The following is a 21,777-nucleotide window of genomic DNA, read 5'->3' on the forward strand; positions in this document are numbered from 1 at the left end:
CCTGATCACAGCTTGTCTCTGCTGATTCCCACTTTTTCACTTCTGCTTGTTCCTGATCCACCCTGCCTGTCCAGACCATGCTTCTAGCTTGCACCTCACAACCAAGCCTTCCGTCAGAAGGGACCACCTGTGGCCTGGACATCCAGCACCCGTGCCACTCTGTACCTTCTCGTTCTCTATGCTACACTCCAGGGATACCTGGACAAGAGTTGTAAGGGAAGCCCTCTTGTCATCCTAGCCTCCAGCCAGGTACGTGATACAGGTACTGGCTCACAATCGACATTCCAGTTCATCCCAAAGGTTTAGTAGGGTTAAGGTCAGAGCTCTGTGCCAGACACTACAAGTTGGAAGAGCACAATTACTTTTATCTGTTGTAGGTTTAACAGTACCCTTCACTAGTAAAACCTGAATTCCACCATTTGAAGGGGGTGCCACCTACATTTGGTTATATAGGTAAGTGTGATGTCAAGTGTGTACAAAGTGTTGGCCATAGAATGTCTCTGAGGGGCAGAAATAGGATATTGCCTAAATTTAAACCATTCTGCAGAGGTCATCTAAGGACCCCAAACTTTGTCCATTCCTAACAAGAGCATCTTATGTCTGTAGGTACCCATTCCCAATCCCTGAGTTGTGTTACCTCTATGACTAAGCATTTCACAGCCACGCTGCCTCAGGAGCGGTTTGGTGATGCCCAGAAGTGTCACGTCGGATGTGTCCCTTAGGAGAGGCATCTCTTGGCCCCGGGAGGTCAGCTCACTGTCACTGGATGAACTGGGCTCAGATGGAGGGCAGGTCAGTTGGATTTTCTTTCCCACTTTCTCTTGGAGTGGAATGGAGCGTGTGCACCGGCTAGTCATCGGGGTCTCTGTGCTTTGCATGGTGGCAATAGAGCTGCTTTCTGGAACCGCTGAAATATGACAGAAAAAAAAACGACAACGGGATAATTGTGTTATTTTCAATGAGGATTCCGAGATCTTCTGGACAGTTAATATGAATATTCTGAGAATCCTAAAGGAAATATAACTTCCTATAGTCTAGATACGACCAACTTACGAGCAGCATGTGTGTGGTAGAGGGGCTCTTCCCTTTTCTCTGAAGAAAAGGAAACAACTGTGCATTGGGCGCAGAGATTTGCCTGCATGCTGAAAAAAGATCTGCATGTGGTAACAAGTTCTTAAAACATTCAAACGTGTACGTTGCGTGGTATAATTGGGATCATTAAAGTATGGCACCACCATCATTCTCTATTTTTGAAATTGTCTGAGTGGCCTATCAGATTCAAATCTTTACAAAGAAGCATACAGAACTTAAGTCTGCCTACCCCCCCCCCCCCCAAGAAACTCCCTAAACATTGTCCCTATCTTAAAAAAAAACAAAAAAAAAACAAACAGTACTGTGTTTTATGTGCTTAGTTTTGTAATGAAAAAAAAAACATCTAATACAGTCAGATTGAACATAAAATAAAAAAACATGGAGTCCAGCATTGTCTTGCTCAAAGCAAAATCTTTGCCCTTCTAGCCCCCCATCTTAAATTGAGATCTGGCACATGTGCAGACATGCTGTGAGGTTCTGCCAGGTCTATGGGTACCAATCTATGGGACCTGGCAGAGAAGTCTATGGTAGCACCAGTCCATGGGATCTGGCAGAGGAGTCTGTGGGTACCAGTCTATGGGACCCGGTAGAGAAGTCTATGGCAGTAGTAGTCTATGGGGACCTGGTAGAGAAGTCTATGGTAGTACTAGTATGTGGGACCTGACATAGAAGTCTATGGCAGTACCAGTCCATGGACCTGGCAGAGGAGTCTATGGGTACCAGTCTATGGGACCCGGTAGAGAAGTCTATGGCAGTACCAGTCTATGGGACCTGGCAGAGGTCTATTGAAGTACCAGTCTATGGGACCTGGCACAGAAGTCAATGACAGTATCACTGTATGGGGACCTGGCAGAGATGTTTATGGCAGTAAGAGTCTAGGGGACCTGACAAAGAAGTCTATGGCAGTATCCGTCTATGTGACCTGGCAGAGAAGTCAATGGCAGTACCAGTCTATGTGACCTGGCAGATAAATATATCAGCGGTATCAGTCTATGGGACTTGGCAGAGAAGTCAATGGCAGTACCAGTCTATGGGGACCTGACAGAGAAGTCTATGGCAGTACCAGTCTATGGGGACCTGACAGAGAAGTCTATGGCAGTACCAGTCTATGGGACCTGGCAGAGGAGTCTAGCAAAACCAGTCTATGGGACCTAGCAGAGAAGTCTACGGCAGTAACAGTCTATGAGACCTGGCAGAAAAGTTGATGGCAGTATCACTCTATGGTAACCTGGCAAAGAATTCTATGGCAGTACCAGTTTATGGAACCTGGCGGACAAATCCATGGCAGTACCAGTCTATGGGACCTGACAGAAAAGTCTATGGCAGTACCAGTCTATGTGACCTGGCAGATAAATATATCAGCGGTATCAGTCTATGGGACTTGGCAGAGAAGTCAATGGCAGTACCAGTCTATGGGGACCTGACAGAGAAGTCTATGGCAGTACCAGTCTATGGGGACCTGACAGAGAAGTCTATGGCAGTACCAGTCTATGGGACCTGGCAGAGGAGTCTAGCAAAACCAGTCTATGGGACCTAGCAGAGAAGTCTACGGCAGTAACAGTCTATGAGACCTGGCAGAAAAGTTGATGGCAGTATCACTCTATGGTAACCTGGCAAAGAATTCTATGGCAGTACCAGTTTATGGAACCTGGCGGACAAATCCATGGCAGTACCAGTCTATGGGACCTGACAGAAAAGTCTATGGCAGTACCCGTCTATGGGACTTGACAGGGAATACTATGTCAGTATCAGTCTATATAACCTGGAAGAGAAGTCTATGGCAGTACCAGTCATTGGGACCTGGCAGATAACTCTAGGGCAGTACCTGTCTATGGAACCTGGCAGAGAAGTCTGTTGAAGTACCAGTCTGTGGGACCTGGCAGAGAAGTCTGTTGGCAGTACCAGTCTATGTGACCTGGCAGAGAAGTATATGGCGGTACCCGTCTATGGGACTTGACAGGGAAGACTATGTCAGTATCAGTCTATGTAACCTGGAAGAGAAGTCTGTGGCAGTACCAGTCGTTGGGACCTGGCAGATAACAATGGGGAGTACCTGTCTATGGGACCTGGCAGAGAAGTCTATTGAAGTACCAGTCTGTGGGACCTGGCAGAGAAGTCTATTGTAGTACCAGTCTATGGGACTTCACTGAGAAGACTATGTCTTTTCAGTCTATGGGATTATCAGTCTATGGGACCTAGCAGAGAGGTCTATGGCAGTACCAGTCTATGGGACCTGACTGAGAAGACTATGTCATTACCAGTCTATGGGACCTAGCAGAGAGGTCTATGGCAGTAGCAGTCTATGGGACCTGACTGAGAAGACTATGTCATTACCAGTCTATGGAACCTAGCAGAGAGGTCTACGGCAGTACCAGTCTATGGGACCTAGCAGAGAGGTCTATGGCAGTACCAGTCTATGGGACCTGACTGAGAAGACTATGTCATTACCAGTCTATGGGACCTAGCAGAGAGGTCTATGGCAGTACCAGTCTATGGGACCTGACTGAGAAGACTATGTCATTACCAGTCTATGGAACCTAGCAGAGAGGTCTACGGCAGTACCAGTCTATGGGACCTAGCAGAGAGGTCTATGGCAGTACCAGTCTATGGGACCTGACTGAGAAGACTATGTCATTACCAGTCTATGGAACCTAGCAGAGAGGTCTATGGCAGTACCAGTCTATGGGACCTGACTGAGAAGACTATGTCATTACCAGTCTATGGGCCCTAGCAGAGAGGTCTATGGCAGTACCAGTCTATGGGACCTGACTGAGAAGACTATGTCATTACCAGTCTATGGAACCTAGCAGAGAGGTCTATGGCAGTACCAGTCTATGGGACCTGACTGAGAAGACTATGTCATTACCAGTCTATGGGACCTGGCAGAAAGGTCTACGGCAGTACCAGTCTATGGCCTGTGCATGTGCCAGATCCCCAAAATATGTGAAGGCATGCTGTGTCACCCCGTGGCACGTGCCTGCATATGTGTGGCATCTTGTAAACGGCCCCTGGGATGTCTACATCACACATGGCTACTTCACCCCCACACCATACCTGTACATGCAGGGGGTGGGGTGGGGCGTGAAGGCATTCTGACCTAGGCCCAAGCCAGAAAGTAAAAAAAAGACGCATGCACAATGCACATGCGCAGTTAGCTGTGTCAGAGAACTGGCAGAAACCCCGCACTTGTGTGCAAATGCATGACATCTTGCAAGCAACTTCAGGGATGGTGACGTCACACATCCAATCACATTTATGAGATATCCCAACCGTGTGCATACTCCATGTAGCATAGCTACGCTTGCGGGGGGACCGTGACATCATTCTGTACTAGGCCGGGGAAGGAAGAACATTTAAAATGGCGCAAAGTTCTGCTTTACTTACATATTTTGCTTCATTAATGCAGCTATAGACTTAACTTCAATTACATTTTTGCATATTTAAAAAAAAAAAAAAAAATCTCAGAGCTATTCGTCCTGTGAAACTGCATGTACATTCGTTCTGTGTGAATGGGGAGAAAATCGAATGCCGGCAGGCAATTTTTCTCTCCAGGCCAAAACGTTCTTCATTCGTACAGAAAGGTGCGCGTCAGAAAAATACCGCAACGTGACCACCAGATAGCTGAAGTATTTATTTCTTGCGATCATCGGCTCCATCTAGTTGCCGTATTTTTCTATTGTGTGTGAATTAATGACACTCGGCCTGCAGAGAAAACAGCTTAACATTAGAATCTGCCCCCATTCAGAAAAAAAACGAATGCACATGCAGTTTCACAGGACGAATATCCCTGCATTAAAAATAAATAAATAAATACACCCCGTAGTTTGCTCGCTGTGCCGCGTATCATAAGCAATCGTTCAAAAAGTGCATTATAAGGTTCGTTAAAAGTGAAACTTAACTCTTAATATAAAGCTCTGCTCTATGCCCCCTCCCCCTTCCTGGTTTTTCTGGTGGTCCCATCCCCACCGCCATTCCAGCCGAAGGTAGAATGACATATCCTGCTCCCTCAGCCCCCTGGGAAAAACCCCACCACATATCCCAGGGAGCATCTGGAGCCCACTCACGGAATGGCCTTGGGAGGGGGAGCAAAGCTGCCTTGTGATCAGGGGTTGGACTGCCTGAATACAGTATAGGCAGCTGGCTGAAGAGGACCAAGAGGGTAGCATGAGACACAGGCAGGGCTGTCTTCAATGTGGGGCAAAAGGGGCAGCTGCCCCGGGCCCAGTCGTTGTTGTGGGGTCCATGCCAGTGGCAGAACTTCCAAGATCGCAAAGGTGGCTGACTGAAGAGAAGAACTAGTTTTGCTCGGGTCTGTCCTCAGGAGATGGTAAACGCACAGCAGACTACCCAACCGAGTCTCTCCACCTATTGAATTTGCAGCTGCAGGCAGATGGGGCATGGTGTTGGGGAGCAGAAACTGGAGCTGAAGGAGGTCTCCATGGTGTGAGGAGACCCATCTATGGACATGGAGTGATGGAGACACGTTGAGGGAGCCAACTGCTTGCATGAAGGCAGGGGGAACTGAGTGAACACAGGTTACAGTGAGTGTCACTGATCCCATCACCCCTCTAGCACTGACATTTATTACACCCTCCCCCCCGAGGAATGCCACTGATAACACCCCCCCTGAGGAATGCCACTGATAACACCCTCCCAGCACTGCCACTGATCCCATCCCCCCCAGCACTGCCACTGATTCCAATCCCACCAGCACTGCCACTGATCCCATCTCCCCCCAGCACTGCCACTGATCCCAATCCCACCAACACTGCCACTGACCCATCCCCCCAGCACTGCCACTGATCCCATCTCCCCCCAGCACTGCCACTGATCCCATCCCCACCAGCACTGCCACTGACCCATCCCCCCAGCACTGCCACTGATCCCATCTCCCCCAGCACTGCCACTGATCCCATCTCCCCCAGCACTGCCACTGATCCCATCTACCCCAGCACTGCCACTAATCCCATCTCCCCCAGCACTGCCACTGCTCCCACCTCCCTCAGCACTGCCACTGATCCCATCTCCCCCAGCACTGCCACTGATCCCATCCCCCCCAGCACTGCCACTGATCCCATTCCCCCTCAGCACTGCCACTGACCCATTCCCCTCAGCACTGCTACTGACCCATCCCCCTCAGCACTGCCACTGATCTCATGCACAGTGGTGTATTTAGGTTTTGTGCTGCCCTAGGCAACACAAAAATCGTCTGCCTCAACAGACACCAACCAACACCCCCCCTTCCCCCACCCTTTGAGAGAGCTTGATATTCCACTGAGAGAGCCTGACATTGACCAACAACACCCCTGCCCCCCACTCGGGAGAGCCTTCCACTACCCCCCCCCACCACCACCAGCGATAGAGAGAAAGACACTCATCTTCAAAGCAGTCTCTACATACACCATCAAGCAGCCCGCAGCCTCTCTTGGATCCCACCTGGTTCCCATGGCGCGCGTATCCCTTCTTTCATCTCTTCTTCTGAGGGGAGGTGCTGCCCCCCTGAAAAATGCTGCCTTATGCAAGTGCCTTGTTTGCCTTGTGGTAAATACGCCCCTGCTCATGCCCCCCCCCACCAAGAAAATATTTGCCCAGGGTCATAATTAAAGATGGCCCTGGACACAGGTACAGACATGTGAAGAGTGGATTGTTGCATGACAATGCTGGATTCCCTAGACATGTAAACGTGTATTTTGAACCCAACTCGAAGTGAGGGGGGATAGGGGTGCAGGGGGGAGTTAAGTTTCACTTCAGATCTTATTATTCTATAGAGTTGGTTGCAAAGGCAGAATTTCACACTTGAATGTAAACTTACCGGAAGAAAGCTTCTTGGTCCCCAGCATTTCAGAGGCAGCCAGAGGTCTGACCACTTTTTGGTCATGAAGACTTTCACCAGGCATGGGGGTAAGAGATTTTGCAGGAGGCACTTTACTTACAGGGGAGCGGGGCTTTTTTGTGTCCAGATTATTTTCAGCAGGGGGCATTGCAGCTTCAGCATGGGGGGTTACATGCATGGAAAGGGGGCACTCATTGTCCATTTCCGACAGCTTGACCTGGTAATTCACCTTGCTGCTAAACTGCTCTACTTGGGACTTCTTGGAAGTCCTCACATCCCTCAAATAACTGCTATTTACACATCTGTCCTGTTCTCTGCTATACACCTTAGACTGCCTAAGGGATTCACGTAACGATGGCTCATTGACACAGCAAATGTTCTCTACTGGCTTCTGATGAGCATTAAGTCTCTCTTGAGTATGATCTTTCTCAGAAGAAGTATTACCACTCATGAAGGACGTGGAGGCTCTTCCTAAAAGATTCTTCTCAGAGCTAGATGCTGTAGAAGTAATTTTCTCACGTGATGTTAATTCAGAGATTGCAGGCTTGTCTGGACATCCTTCAACATCGTCTTGCTTTTTCTTTACAGTACTAATATTATCCTGTGCAGAAGACTCTCCATCCTTGACCTTGGATGTCTCATCATTGTCTACAAGCTTGACTACTGAGGGCACGCTTGTGATTGTTTCTGAAGGACTACACCGAATGCTTTGATCAAAAGTCTCTGTTTTACCAAAGGAACCTTGAAGCAACTTGCTCATCTCTAGAATGTCACTGGACATCTCCACTTTAGGCATACGTGGCTTAGAAGCTACATCAATGAAGGCACTATCAGATCGTGGATGGACATCACGTACTGAGATGCTAGATGACGTAGGCTCTGTATCCACCAACTCTGGGGATTCTTCTGGGGTTTTAGCAATGTCTTCCTTTGACCTATCAACCATCTCAGGCAAGGAATCATTGGAATTAGTATCCAATTCAGAAGCAGCACAAAGGTTTTTATCTACACTGCGTTTAAGACGCGTTTGGGATTCATGGATCTCTGATGGATCTATAGAGTCTTTGGCATCTCTAGAAGGGGTGGTTTTTATGGGTTTTATCATTGCAAGCAGCTCCTTTTCTACTAACTGTCCGGTGAAAGGTGCATTTGTTTGTATAGAAGTACAACTAGGAAATAAATCTCTTTGGGTTGGCTGTCTTTCATCTAAATTATCCAAATCCTTTTTAATACTGGGTTCTTGGTTCTGAAGGATCATAAACGTGCTTTCTACGCTAACAGCTTCACTAGCCCTGGTACAACTGGCAAAATATCCATCACTGAGCTGACTGTGTTTTGTTGTATCCAACTTGTGTTCTGATTGGGTAATAGTCGGCACCCACTTTTCACTAATTATCTCCAAATGACTTTCATGCACTGACTTGTTCTTGAGCTCAGAGTCCAAGGAATCTTCTTGCTGTAATTTGGGGTTGTCACAATGGAGGACACTCTCCTGGTCTTGTGGTTCTTTACAAACAGGACAGTTATCTTCATCTTTGGACTCATCAGTTTCCAATTTTGTGGAATCTTCATTCTCTACAGAAAATGTTTCCTGTATCTGATGTTGTAGAAGGCCTATGGTAGATGCATCACTGGTCGGAATGTCAGGCTGTAAGAAATAGGGGCATTTCTCAAGAGTGCCTTGAACTTCACTAATTGTTTGGGCTGTTGCCTCTTCATGTTTGTTACATCTCCAGGATTCAAAAGACTCTGTTACTTGATCTTCAGGACTAGCTGACAGAGAAGTTAAAGGTTGTGTTTGTGTGGATGGAGTTTTGTCTACTTCTTTAATTTTGGTTTTAGACATATTTTCGTTGGTTGACTCTAACCAGTTTAGTCGGTTTTGTTCCAGGCGGTCCCTCAATGGAGCATTGCCTTCACTTGATTTAGAATGTTTCTCACCACTAATGGAAACAAAAGTGTCTTCTTTATACATCTTATAAACCAACAATGTTTCCACCTCGGTTTCACCAGTAACTTCTTGTATTGAAAACTGATTGGTATCATGATATTTTTCATGGACCTTGGCACTGGTATGTAAAGTGCTAGTTGCCTCAGAACTTGCTTCTGTGGTGCTTTCATCTGCATTTGTATCTTCTGCCTGTACTTCTTGCTGATCCTTTAAATCATTCATATAAGATGTCTGATTTGAAATGTAATTAGCAGCTTCTTCTTGTTGTCTGTAAATCTCAGCAAGGAGGGATGAGCGATCCAGAAACATGACATCTTCTGGGTCTTCCCCAGAGTCATAACATGCAAACACACACACTTCCTCAGGCATGTCTTCTAAAGGGGCATCTTTTAACATCTCAGTCTCAGAGATTGTGCCTTGAGTATCTAATACCATGGTCTTTACGTTCTTCTTGCATTCTTCTAAGTCATCAGAGTCCACAGTGAAGTGGGTGCTTGTTGCATTTTCTTCTGGCTGTGACGGTAGCTTCCCAAGATCTTCTTCATACACTTCACGCTGATCTGCAAAATAATTCCCATCTTCAGCTAGCCTCACCTCCATGGATGTCTGCCTTCCGCTTTCATCACTTTCTCTGCCTTCGTCTTTTAGACTTTGCAGAGTGGTGTTTAATGGTGGAAGAGAATCGAGCTCTTCATCGGTGTCGAAACAAGCCATCAGACATTCCCCAACATTCCCAATCCCCGCTTTAAGAACCAGGTCTATTTCTGATGAAGAGGTGGACTGTTGTTCTACTGGGCTGTCAGACCAGGTCCTAATAGCTCCATGTCTTTCTTCTAGTCTCTGTGATGCCTCTGGACTTGCAAAATGTGGCTCAGCTTCTGAAGTGACAACTAAGGTGCTTCTGATGGGTTCTTGAGGTGCATTGCTGGTGCTAGAGTCTTCAAGTTCACTTGAACTGTCCTGAATAGTACAAGTCTCCTTAGACTCTGAGAGTGGAAAATCTTGTGCTAACGGATATGGTGCAACGCTATCACCATGTTCCTCATCACTATTTAATTCTTCTTCATCCTCATTTGTGACAGAATCTTCATTCACGGCAGATGTTACCTCTACGATTTTTTCCACATTATCACCTGCATCTCCACAGTTGATGTCAAGAGCTGCAAAAACAGCACACTCCTCGTCAGTCTCCGACATGTCAGAAGAGGTTTCCATCTCACTCTCGCATCCTGAATTGGACGAGTCATGTTGGGATTTTCCTGAAGCTTCAGTGGCATGGGGTGCAGAATCAGTTGTTACAGCATACTGCTCCGTGCTGTACCTTTTCTCATCTTCATCCCCATCATATGATGCTGAATCTGATGACTCCGATGTGTCGTCTTGATAGGCAAACGATTCATCCACTCCTTCATTAATAGAAGTTTCAGATAAGGAATGCAGATAGGAAGCTGAGGTGCTATCTTCATTGTCATCCTCCTCTTCTTCTTCTTCTCCTTCCCCACAGACGACTTCAGTTTCCACCGACTCTCCTTGAGGGAACAGTGTTATCTCCATGGACTCTGCTTCAAAAATCAAACTGCCCCGAAATGGCAGCATAAAAGCAGGAATCATGTGATCATTTTCAGGACCTGGCATGCTAGCCCTTGATAGTTCTGCAGATGTTATATCTGGGTTTGCGGATTGTAGTACACCATCTGCATCTGAAGAACAACTTGCCTGCTGTGGTGCCTCATGCACAAAGGTGGTACCAGCGTTAATAAATTCAGGACATAAAGGGATGCTAGTAAAAGATGGTGCAAAATCTGTCTCCCATTCATCTTCATCACTGGACTGTTCTTCACTAGGATACCCATCCAGGAGCTCCTCATTTTCTGGAGAGAAGTCATCTTGATCTATGTCACGGTCGTAAAGTTCTGGAATATCTTCATCTTCAAGTATATCTGGGGACATACAGCATGGGTCCTCAGAAATACTTTCTTCATGAGTCATTAGGTTGTCTGGGTAAGGGCTGGGAGATTCAACAGTTTCACCTTCTCCCATCAAATTTGGAGAATATGATGGTGAACCACTAGAAGTGGCAGATGAGGCCCAACTACCACCTTCTGCAGTGACGTAGGATCCTGATGGTGACGTAGGGGGAGATGACATATTGTCATTTTCTAAATCTATCTGGTCATCATGTAAAGCATGTTTGGAACCGGGATAATGTTTAAACTGGGTGTAGATGCTTTTAATTGGCGTGGAAGGAGCCGTAGTGTATGGATCTGAATCTGCGTTACATGCGGGGTTGATCTGTAATGAATGAATATCGTTCTCTCTAGTGCTGCCGGGTGACTCTTTGGTGGGTTTGAGAAAGGAAGGCACATCAGCTACGGCTTCACCCTGAGAAAATAAGCCACCTTTCAAAACGTACTCTTGACACATTTCATTAGATTCAAAGTGCAAATCGTCCAGAGACTCAATGGCTTCATGGTCACTTTCCTGCTCTGAATTCTCCTCCAAAATTTCAGCTTTACGGTGACGTAAGTGCATTGTTGCTTCATCTAAGGTGTCCCCAGAAGCTTCCTCATACTCAGATATGATGTTGTGCCCCCTGTTGGCAGACCCTGCTTCCTCATTGCTACAAGAAGTCTCTTCCCCCATTACAATTCTTGTATCGAGCATGTCCAGGGTTGGGGTCTCAGCAGGACAATGTTCTGTGGCCTCTTCTAAGTCTTGCTCCTGAGATACCAGGGCCTTATCTGCTGCCTCGGTGGCCAGGTGAAGGATTCCAGTGGCTTGTCCATGCTGTGACTCACTGCTAGCTCCTTCTGGTTGAGGCCGGTCTTCCTCTTTGGCCTGCAGGTATGCAGACACCAGTGCTTTGTCAGCAATGCATATGGGGCTCACAATTGGAGACTCCTCTAATGGGCTCAGGCTTTTGGGGGTTGCAGAGTCGCTACATGGGGTTGAAGCAATGGAAGCAGCCGGTGATAAACCTGTAGGGAAAAAACATAAAAGAAAAGAATTTTAATAATTCTCAACTGAAGCAAATGCAAGAATGTATGGTGGTTACTCAGTTAAGGTGTATGCATAGATAATATCTAAAGTGGAATTCCAAATTGTTTTTTTTTTTATTGCTATCTTGGATTTGTAAAAAATAGGCAACTTTTGCTTCAATACTCACCTTCAATCCAGAGTTAACTCTTCTCTGTCAACAGGTGCTGCCAGTTTTCAAGACTGCATGACAGCCAGCATCCTCCTACCCATTTCTTGTGAGACCAGGGTGTCAAGGACATGGCCCCTGAGGTGCTGTCATTATGAAGTCTGGCCTCACAGGACTTCTGGACTGAGGGATGATACCTCTTAGTCCAGAAGGAAGGACCACCCATTGATACTGCCAAGGATGAAAAGGAGAGGCAACTTTTATTGCAATACTCACCTTCAATCTGGAGCTAACTCTTCTCCATCAACAGGTGCTACCAGTCTTCAAGACTACCTGGCAGCCAGCATCATTCTACCTACTTCTCGTGAGACCAGGCTGTCAAGAACCTGGCCCCTGGGGCACTGTCATTATGCAGTCTGGCCTCACAGGACATCTAGACTTAGAGAGGGTTCCCCTTGGTCCAGAAGGAAGGACCACCTATTGATAATGCCAAGCATGAAAAGGAAAGGCAACTTTCACTGCAATACTCACCTTCAATCTGGAGCTAACTCTTCTCCATCAACAGGTGCTACCAGTCTTCTGGACTACATGGCAGCCAGCATCATTCTACCTACTTCTTGTGAGACCAGGCTGTCAAGAACCTGGCCCCTGGGGCACTGTCATTATGCAGTCTAGCCTCACAGGACATCTAGACTTAGAGAGGGTACCTCTTAGTCCAGAAGGAAGGACCACCCATTGATACTGCTAAGCATGAAAAGGAAAGGCAACTTTCACTGCAATACTCACCTTCAGCCTGAAGCTAACTCTTCTCCGTCAACAGGTGCTACCAGTCTTCTGGACTTCATGGCAGCCAGCATCATTCTACCTACTTTTCGTGAGACCAGGCTGTTAAGAACCTGGCCCCTGGGGCACTGTCATTATGCAGTCTAGCCTCATAGGACGTCTAGACTTAGGAAGGGTACCCCTTGGTCCAGAAGGGAAGACCTTCCATTGATACCTCCAAGAATGAAGAGGAAAGACTCTTGACATCGTTGGACTAATTTGAAAAATGCAAAAGAAGACATCCAAGAGTGACTTCAAGTGAAAGTGAGTTGTACAGGAGCCACATCAGCGCTCAAATGATGTAGGACAAGACAAACAATCTTGGAACAGAAGGACTTGATGGTCAACATCTCTGGTTCAGTGCCCAGATATACTTACGACCTTACAGCCCTCTTCAGATTAGGGGGTTCTTTATTTCTAAACGACAAACAACAAGAAGGGTGCGCCAGCCTCGTGCATTACCTCCATTTATGAATGGAAAATGTACAGATAGACTCACAAAGGCCACACGACTGCAACTATATGATATATCCTAGCAAAACCTGAATGTCCAATATGAAGACCTGGGTGACATTCAACAGCAGATACAAGAGCTCATGCATTTCAAGGGATATACATCAAAGCTAACTTGTCTGCCACGGGACAAGTTCGTTCTGAGGAAGAGGGTATATACCTCAAAATGCGTAAGCTCTTGTGTCTGCTGTTGAGTGCCGCCCAGGTCTTCTTATTGGACAAGTTTAGGATGGATATTTGCAAAGAACAGCAGTGGGATGAGAATATTATTATTATTATTATACAGGATTTATATAGCGCCAACGGTTTGCTCAGCGCTTTACAATATAACGGGAGACAATACATTAACAATACAGTTCAATACAAGAGGGATAGGAGGGCCTGATCCTGGGAGCTTACAATCTAGGAGGGAGGGGTGAATGGTACAGTAGGTATTCACTGTGGGGGATGGAGTGGTTGGAAGAGTAGAGGATTCCAGAATTAGCAGAGGGCAGGATAGGCTTCCCTGGAGAGATAGGTTTTTAGTCATCGCCTAAAGGCAAGTAGAGTAGGTGATAGTCTGATAGATTGGGGTAGGGCATTCCAGAGGATGGGTGATGCCCTGGAGAAGTCTTGGAGACGAGCATGGGAGGAGGAGATAAGGGAGCTAGAGAGTAAGAGGTCTTGCGAGGAGCGGAGAATACGGTTTGGGTGATATTTAGAGATAAGATTGGTTATGTAAATTGGGGCAGTGTTGTGGATGGCTTTATATGTCATTGTTAGAGTTTTGAATTTTATCTGTTGGGCAACTGGGAGCCAGTGGAGGGACTGGCAGAGAGGGGTGGAGGACATTGAGTGGAGACCAGTGGAGGGATTGGCAGAGAGGGGTGGAGGACACTGAGTGGAGGCCAGTGGAGGGATTGGCAGAGAGGGGTGGAGGATACTGAGTGGAGGCCAGTGGAGGGATTGGCAGAGAGGGGTGGAGGACACTGAGTGGGGGCCAGTGGAGGGATTGGCAGAGAGGGGTGGAGGACACTGAGTGGAGGCCAGTGGAGGGATTGGCAGAGAGGGGTGGAGGACATTGAGTGGAGACCAGTGGAGGGATTGGCAGAGAGGGGTGGAGGACACTGAGTGGAGGTCAGTGGAGGGATTGGCAGAGAGGGGTGGAGGACACTGAGTGGGGGCCAGTGGAGGGATTGGCAGAGAGGGGTGGAGGACACTGAGTGGGGGCCAGAGGAGGGATTGGCAGAGAGGGGTGGTGGATACAGAACGGTTAGTGAGGTGGATGAGTCTGGCAGCAGCATTCATGATGGACTGGAGTGGGGATAGCGTGCGATGAGGAAGGCCAATGAGGAGGGAGTTACAGTAGTCCAGGCGTGATATGACAAGGGAGTGAATAAGTTGCTTAGTGGTTTCTGGGGTTAGGAACGGTCGTATCTTGGAGATGTTGCGGAGGTGAAGTCTACATGATTTTGTCAGCGATTGGATCTGGGACTGGAATGACAGATGGGACTCTAGGATTACACCTAGTACCCTGGCATGAGGGGAGGGACTGATGATTGTGTTACCGATATTTATGGAGAAGTCAGTGGCGGTGGCACGGACAGGGGGGATATTAGGAGCTCAGTTTTGGAAAGGTTGAGTTTGAGGAAGTGGAGTGACATCCAAGCCGATATGTCGCTTAGTAGGCTAGCGATGTGGGTGGAAACTGAAGGAGTGAGGTGGGGGGTAGAGAGATAGATTTGCATGTCGTCAGCATAGAGATGGTAGTTGAAGCCGTGGGAGTTTATCAAGTGACCATGGGAGGAGGTGTAGATGGAGAAGAGAAGGGGTTCAAGGACAGAACCTTGAGGGACCCCGACAGAGAGAGGGAGTGAAGAGGAGGTGGCAGCGTTATAGGTAACACTGAAGGAGCGGTGCGATAGGTAGGAGGAGAACCAGGAGAGAGCAGAACTACCAGGGTTGCACAAGTCGCTTTTCTGATTGGGCCCTGATGTTCCGCCACCGTAAAGTTGCCCCAAGATGGCAGGAAGAGGGCCCGTTGCAGAACATGTGAAGGGGTCCCTGTTGCAGGACCGTAAGGCTCCCTTTGGACTGCTGAACCCCCAAAGTCATGCTACTTGCTTGCGATTTCTTTCTGACTTTTGCAGTCTATGGCACCAAAGTCACAGAAAAGTAGTGCAGGCACCTTTTTTTTGTGTGTTGCTGCACCTTGAGTCGCATTGATTGAGATGGCATCCATTGAAATGGATGTGTTTTGACTTGTCATTCGACTTTATGTGTCGCAAATCACTTGATATGTCGCAGCAGTGTAAACTAAGGCTTACAAAGGGCCCTGCGATGGGAGTAAAGGGGCCCAGGATCAACAGGAAGGGCCCCGGGCCTGGAGGTAAGGGCCCTGGGATCAGTGAGAAGGGTCCCAGGACAGATGGAAAGGGCCCAGGTGGTTAGAAGGGCACTTCGTGGTTTCTTGGGCCCTGAAGGTTCTAGTTATTCCTCTGCATAGAGCCCTCTGAAGATGGAAGGCTAGCAGGGCACAATGCAGGTAGATTTTTCTCTCTATTATGGAAACTGATTAACCAAAACCTCATATCTGACTAACCACCAGCTGAATGTACACAGTAAAGTCTAAATCCCATTAAAAACCCTTTTAAAGCATTGGATGGAGTGAGGAAGGGTTAGAACCCTACTGGGGAAAATTGGCTTTCACTTCCTGTTGGGTCATAAAGGAAAAAAATTGTAACCTACGGAAGCTGGGACAGCAATAGAGCAGAGTTTGGAAAGGTCAGAGCAGTGGTCTCCAAACTGTGGCCCGGGAGCCGAATGCCGCCCTTTGCTTGCCTTTATCTGGCCCTTGGGGCACTGTTCCTCTTACTCAAAAGACACAATATTCCTCCCACTAACAGCAACAAAGGGGCACCATTCCTCCCACTGACACCAATGATGGGGCACCATTCCTTCCACTGACACCAATGATTGGGAACTATTCCTTCTACTGACACCAATGCTTGGGCACTATTCCTCCCACTGTCAACGATTGGGCACTATTCCTTCTACTGACACCAATGCTTGGGCACTATTCCACCCACTGACACCAATGATTGGGCACTATTCCTCCCACTGACACCAATGATTGGGCACTATTTCTCCCACTAACAGCAACAAAGGGGCATCATTCCTCCCACTGACACCAATGATTGGGCACCATTCCTCCCACTGACAATGATTGGGCACTATTCCTTCTACTGAGACCAATGCTTGGGCACTATTCCTCCCACTGACACTGATTGGGCACCATTCCTCCCACTGACTCCAGTGATGAGGCACTATTCCTCCCACTGACACCAACGATCGGGCACCATTCCTCCCACTGACACCAATGATGGGGTACTATTTCTTCTGCTGAAACTAATGCTTGGGCATTATTCCTCCCACTGACAAAGATTGGGCAATATTCCTTCTACTGACACCAATGCTTGGGCACTATTCCTCCCACTGACACCAACGATTGGGCACCATTCCTCCCACTGACTCCAGTGATGGGGCACTATTCCTCCCACTGGCACAAACAATCGGGCACCATTCCTCCCACTGACACCAATGATGGAGCACTTTTCCTCCCACTGACACCAATGATCGTGCACCATTCCTCCCACTGATACAAATGATGGGGCACTATTCCTTTTACTGAAATCAATTCTTGGACACTGTTCCTCCCACTGACACCAGTGATGGGGCACTATTCCTCCCACTGACACCAACAATCGGACACCATTCCTCCCTCTGATACCAATGATGGGGCACTATTCCTTCTACTGAAACCAATGCTTGGGTACCATTCCTCCTACTGACACCAACAACTGAGCACTATTATTCCCACTACCAATGATTGGGCACCATTCCTCCCACTGACAACAATGACGGGGCACTATTTTTCCCACTGACACCAATCATGGGACACTACTCCTTCCACAAACTCCCCTATGGTTTGATGGACAGTCAACTGGCCCTTTGTTTAGAAAGTTTGGATACACCTGGGTTAGAGCCTCTATGTGAAAGAAATATTGAGAAATGTAAAGGAAGGATGGCGGCCATGAATCAAGCAGCTTCTAAAATACATTATATAGGCAAAAAAATGTGACCCCCCCCCCCCCCCCTTTATTAATGCTCTTCAGGTGGGTCAATAGGCTGTAAAGTCCTATAGGAGGGGCCTTCACACCCATTTTGGTTTGTTACGTCCTTGTTCCATTTCTTATGTATCATTACCATTTGTAGCATGCACTGTTCTTTGCACAACACCATGGCATAGGGGGATGCTATATGAAAAATATTAATAGCTGACTGGCTGAATGTGGCTATTATCGTGGTCAGTTCTTGATTCACAGGAAGTAAACATTTCACTCATATACATAATATACACTCACCGGCCAGTTTATGAGGTCCACCTTGCTAGTCCCGGGTTGGACCCCTTTTTGCCTTCATTCTTCGTGGCATAGAATCAACAAGGTGTAGGAAACGTTCCTCAGAGACTTTGGTCCATATTGACATGATGGCATCACACAGTTGCTTCAGATTTGTCGGCTGCACATCCATGATGGGAATCTTCCGTTCCACCACATCCCAAAGGTGCTCTATTGGATGGAAATCTGGTGACTGTGGAGGCCATTGGAGTGCAGTGACCTCATTGTCATGTTCCAGAAACCAGTTGGAGATGATGTGAGCTTTGTGACATGGTGCATTATCCTGCTGGAAGGAGCCATCAGAAGATGGGGACACTGGAGTCATAAAGGGGTGGAGATGGCCAGCAACAATACTCAGGTAGGCCATGGCGTTTAAACGATGCTCAGTTGGTGCTAAGGGGCCCAAAGTGTGCCAAGAAAATCTCCCCCACACCATGACACCACCACCACCTGCCTGAACTGTTGATACAAGGCAGGATGGATCCATCACACCATGACATCACCACCACCAGCCTGAACTGTTGATACAAGGCAGGATGGATCCATGACACCATGACACCACCACCAGCCTGAACCATTGATACAAGGCAGGATGGATCCCCCACACCATGACATCACCACCAGCCTGAACCATTGATACAAGGCAGGATGGATCCCCCACACCATGACATCACCACCACCAGCCTGAACCGTTGACACAAGGCAGGATGGATCCCCCACAACATGACATCACCACCACCAGCTGGAACCGTTGATACAAGGCATGATGGATCTACCACACCATGACATCACCACCACCAGCCTGAACCGTTGATACAAGGCAGGATGGATCCACCACACCATGACACCACCACCAGCCTGAACCAATGATACAAGGCAGGATGGATCCACCACACCATGACATCACCACAACCAGCCTAAACCACTGACACAAGGCAGGATGGATCCACCACACCATGACATCACCACCACCAGCCTGAACCGTTGATACAAGGCAGGATGGATCCACCACACCATGACATCACCACCACCAGCCTGAACCGTTGATACAAGGCAGGATGGATCCTTGCTTCCATGTTGTTTATGCCAAACTCTGACCCTACCATCTAAATGTCGCAGCTGATATCCAGACTCATCAGACCAGGCAACGTTTTTTTCCAATCTTCTATTGTCCAATTTTGGTGATGCTGTGCGAATTGTAGCCTCCGTTTCCTGTTCTTTGCTGACAGGAGTGGCACCCGGCGTGGTCTTCTGCTGCTGTAGGCCATCTGCTTCAAGGTTGGACGTGTTGTGCATTCAGAGATGGTATTCTGCATACCTTGGTTGTAACGAGGGTTTTTTGGAATTCCTGTTGCCTTTCTATCATCTCCAACCAGTCTGCCCATTCTCCTCTGACCTCAACAAGGCATTTTCCTCCACACAACTGCCACTCACTGGATATTTTCTCTTTTTCGGACCCTTCTCTGTAAACCCTAGAGATGGATGTGTGGAAAAATCCCAGTAGATCAGCAGTTTTTGAAATACTTAGACCCACCCGTCTGGCACCAACAACCATGCCATGTTCAAAGTTACTTAAATCCCCTTTCTACCCCATTCTGATGCTCGGTTTGAACTTCAGAACATCATCTTCACCACGTCTAGATGCCCAAATGCATTGAGCTGCTGCCGTGTGATTGGCTGATTAGCAATTTGCGTTACCGAGCAATTGAACAGATGGACCTAACAAAGTGGCCGGTGAGTGTATATTTCTATTTCATCTGCAGGAACTGAAATTTGACTTCAATAATTTATCAGGACGAGAGGAACGCTTTGATAGGAAAATGATGAGATAAAATGAGGAACGCAGGTCATGTCGTACGATGAATCGCCCTCATAACGAAGCTTCGCTGGGAATGTAGAAGGTCGGGGTTTTGTAGAACGGTTCTGTACAGTCGCGCTGTTTTACTTTAGTCTATTATTACTGCTGAGCCGACACAACGTATTTCTGTGTCTGGGTCATGTGACTCGTCCCCTGAGGGCCGCAAGACGCACGCAGTGCTGGCTCTGAATCCGCCGTACTCTGCTTGAGTCTGCACCTGACTATACAGACACCGTGAGGACCTGTCTCTGCACAACATATATATATATATATTCAGGGGAAGCTCTAGCATCTTTCCAGTGAGTTTCTATTCTTCGTAGCTCGGGGTCTTGTTATTTCTAAGCATGAAGAAATAAAATATCTGCGACCTCGGAATTATCCATGGTTAGCTTGACGCTTGACATGACCCTAAAACTAACCCTAACCCTCCCACAAATCCTAACACTTCAACCCCAACCATTCTACACAGCCTAATACTTTGGCTTTAACCCCTTCCTCCAAACCCAAACACTTAACCTAATCCTGCTTCAAATCCTAAATCCTAACCCCTTCCCCAGCACCCTAACACAAATGTAACCCTTTCCAAATCCTACCACTTAACCCAACGTTCCACCAAACCCTAATACTTAGCCTTCAGCCTTCTCTAAACCCTAACACTCCACTTTAACCCTCCTCAAACCTTAAGGCAAGAACACTAGCTTTCCCCCAAAGCCTGATACTTAACCTCAACCATGCCACACACCGTAACACTTAGCTTTGACCACTTCCTCCAAACCCTAACACTTAACCTCAACCATGCCACACACCGTAACACTTAGCTTTGACCACTTCCTCCAAACCCTAACACTTAACCTCAACCATGCCACACACCGTAACACTTAGCTTTGACCTCCTTCTTCAAACCCTAACATGTAACCTCAACCATTCCACACACCGTAACACTTACCTTTGACCCCTTCCACCAAACCCTAACACTTAACCTCAACCATTCCACACTACGTAACACTTACCTTTGACCCCTTCCACCAAACCCTAACACTTAACCTCAACCATTCCACACACCGTAACACTTAGCTTTGACCCCTTCATCCAAACCCTAACACGTAACCTCAACCATTCCACACCTTAACACTTAGCTTTGACACCTTCCTTCAAACCCTAACACTTAACCTCAACAATTCCACACACCGTAACACTTAGCTTTGACCCCTTCATCCAAACCCTAACATGAACCTCAACCATTCCACACACTGTAACACTTAGCTTTGACACCTTCCTTCAAACCCTAACACTTAACCTCAACCATTCCACACACTGTAACACTTAGCTTTGACACCTTTATTCAAACCCAACACTTAACCTCCACCATTCCACACACCGTAACACTTAGCTTTGACCCCTTCCCCTAAACCCTAACATTTAACTGTAATCCTTTGCAAATCCTACCAGTTAGGCTAACCCTAACACTCAACCCTATCTCACTCCAAAACACTTAATGCTAGCTTTCAACCAAACCTTAACACTTAATGTCAACCATTCCACACACCTTAACATTTGTCTTTAACCCCTTCCTCCAAACCCCAACACATAACTCAACCCTGCTCCAAATCCTAAAAATGAACTCCTTCTCCTGCGCCCTATCACCTAACGTTAACCCTTCCCAAACTCTACCGCTTAACCTATCCCACCTCCAAACCCTAACATTTACCTGTAACCCTTCCTAAACCCTTCCACTTAACCTTAACCCTTCCCTAAACCCTACCACTTAACGTTAACCCTTCCCTAAACTCTAACACTTAACCTTAACCCTTCCCTAAACCCTACCACTTAACCTTAACCCTTCCCTAAACCCTAACACTTAACCTTAACCCTTCCCTAAACCCTACCACTTAACCCTTCCCTAAACCCTACCACTTAACCCTTCCCTAAACCCTTCCACTTAACCTTAACCCTTCCCTAAACCCTACCATTCAACAACAATGCAAATATTAACACGTAACCTTAACATTTAGCTTGATAGGGGACTATTCTTCTACTAACCCCAATGATGGAGCACTATTATTCCCACTGACACCAACAATGAAGCACTATTGCTCTCACTGACACCATTGATGGGCAGATCCA

At 47.3% G+C, this 21,777-nt stretch overlaps 1 protein-coding gene across 1 annotated transcript in view; it reads right to left on the reverse strand.

Moving 5' to 3' along the window:
* LOC149473415 (uncharacterized) overlaps positions 1 to 21,777 on the reverse strand; it is a 59,976-nt gene that overhangs the window by 31,540 nt on the left and 6,659 nt on the right. The window contains exons 2-3 of the mRNA XM_089678628.1: positions 6,905 to 11,854; positions 638 to 907 (exon numbers count right to left, since the gene is read on the reverse strand). Coding sequence (XP_089534754.1) covers positions 638 to 907; positions 6,905 to 11,854 — 5,220 coding nt within the window. The remainder of the gene's footprint in view (positions 1 to 637; positions 908 to 6,904; positions 11,855 to 21,777) is intronic.

Source organism: Staurois parvus, unplaced genomic scaffold (genome assembly GCF_062004578.1).
Source record: "Staurois parvus isolate SC_StPar_1 unplaced genomic scaffold, SC_StPar_1.0 ptg000016l, whole genome shotgun sequence".
Taxonomy (NCBI): Eukaryota; Metazoa; Chordata; class Amphibia; order Anura; family Ranidae; genus Staurois; species Staurois parvus.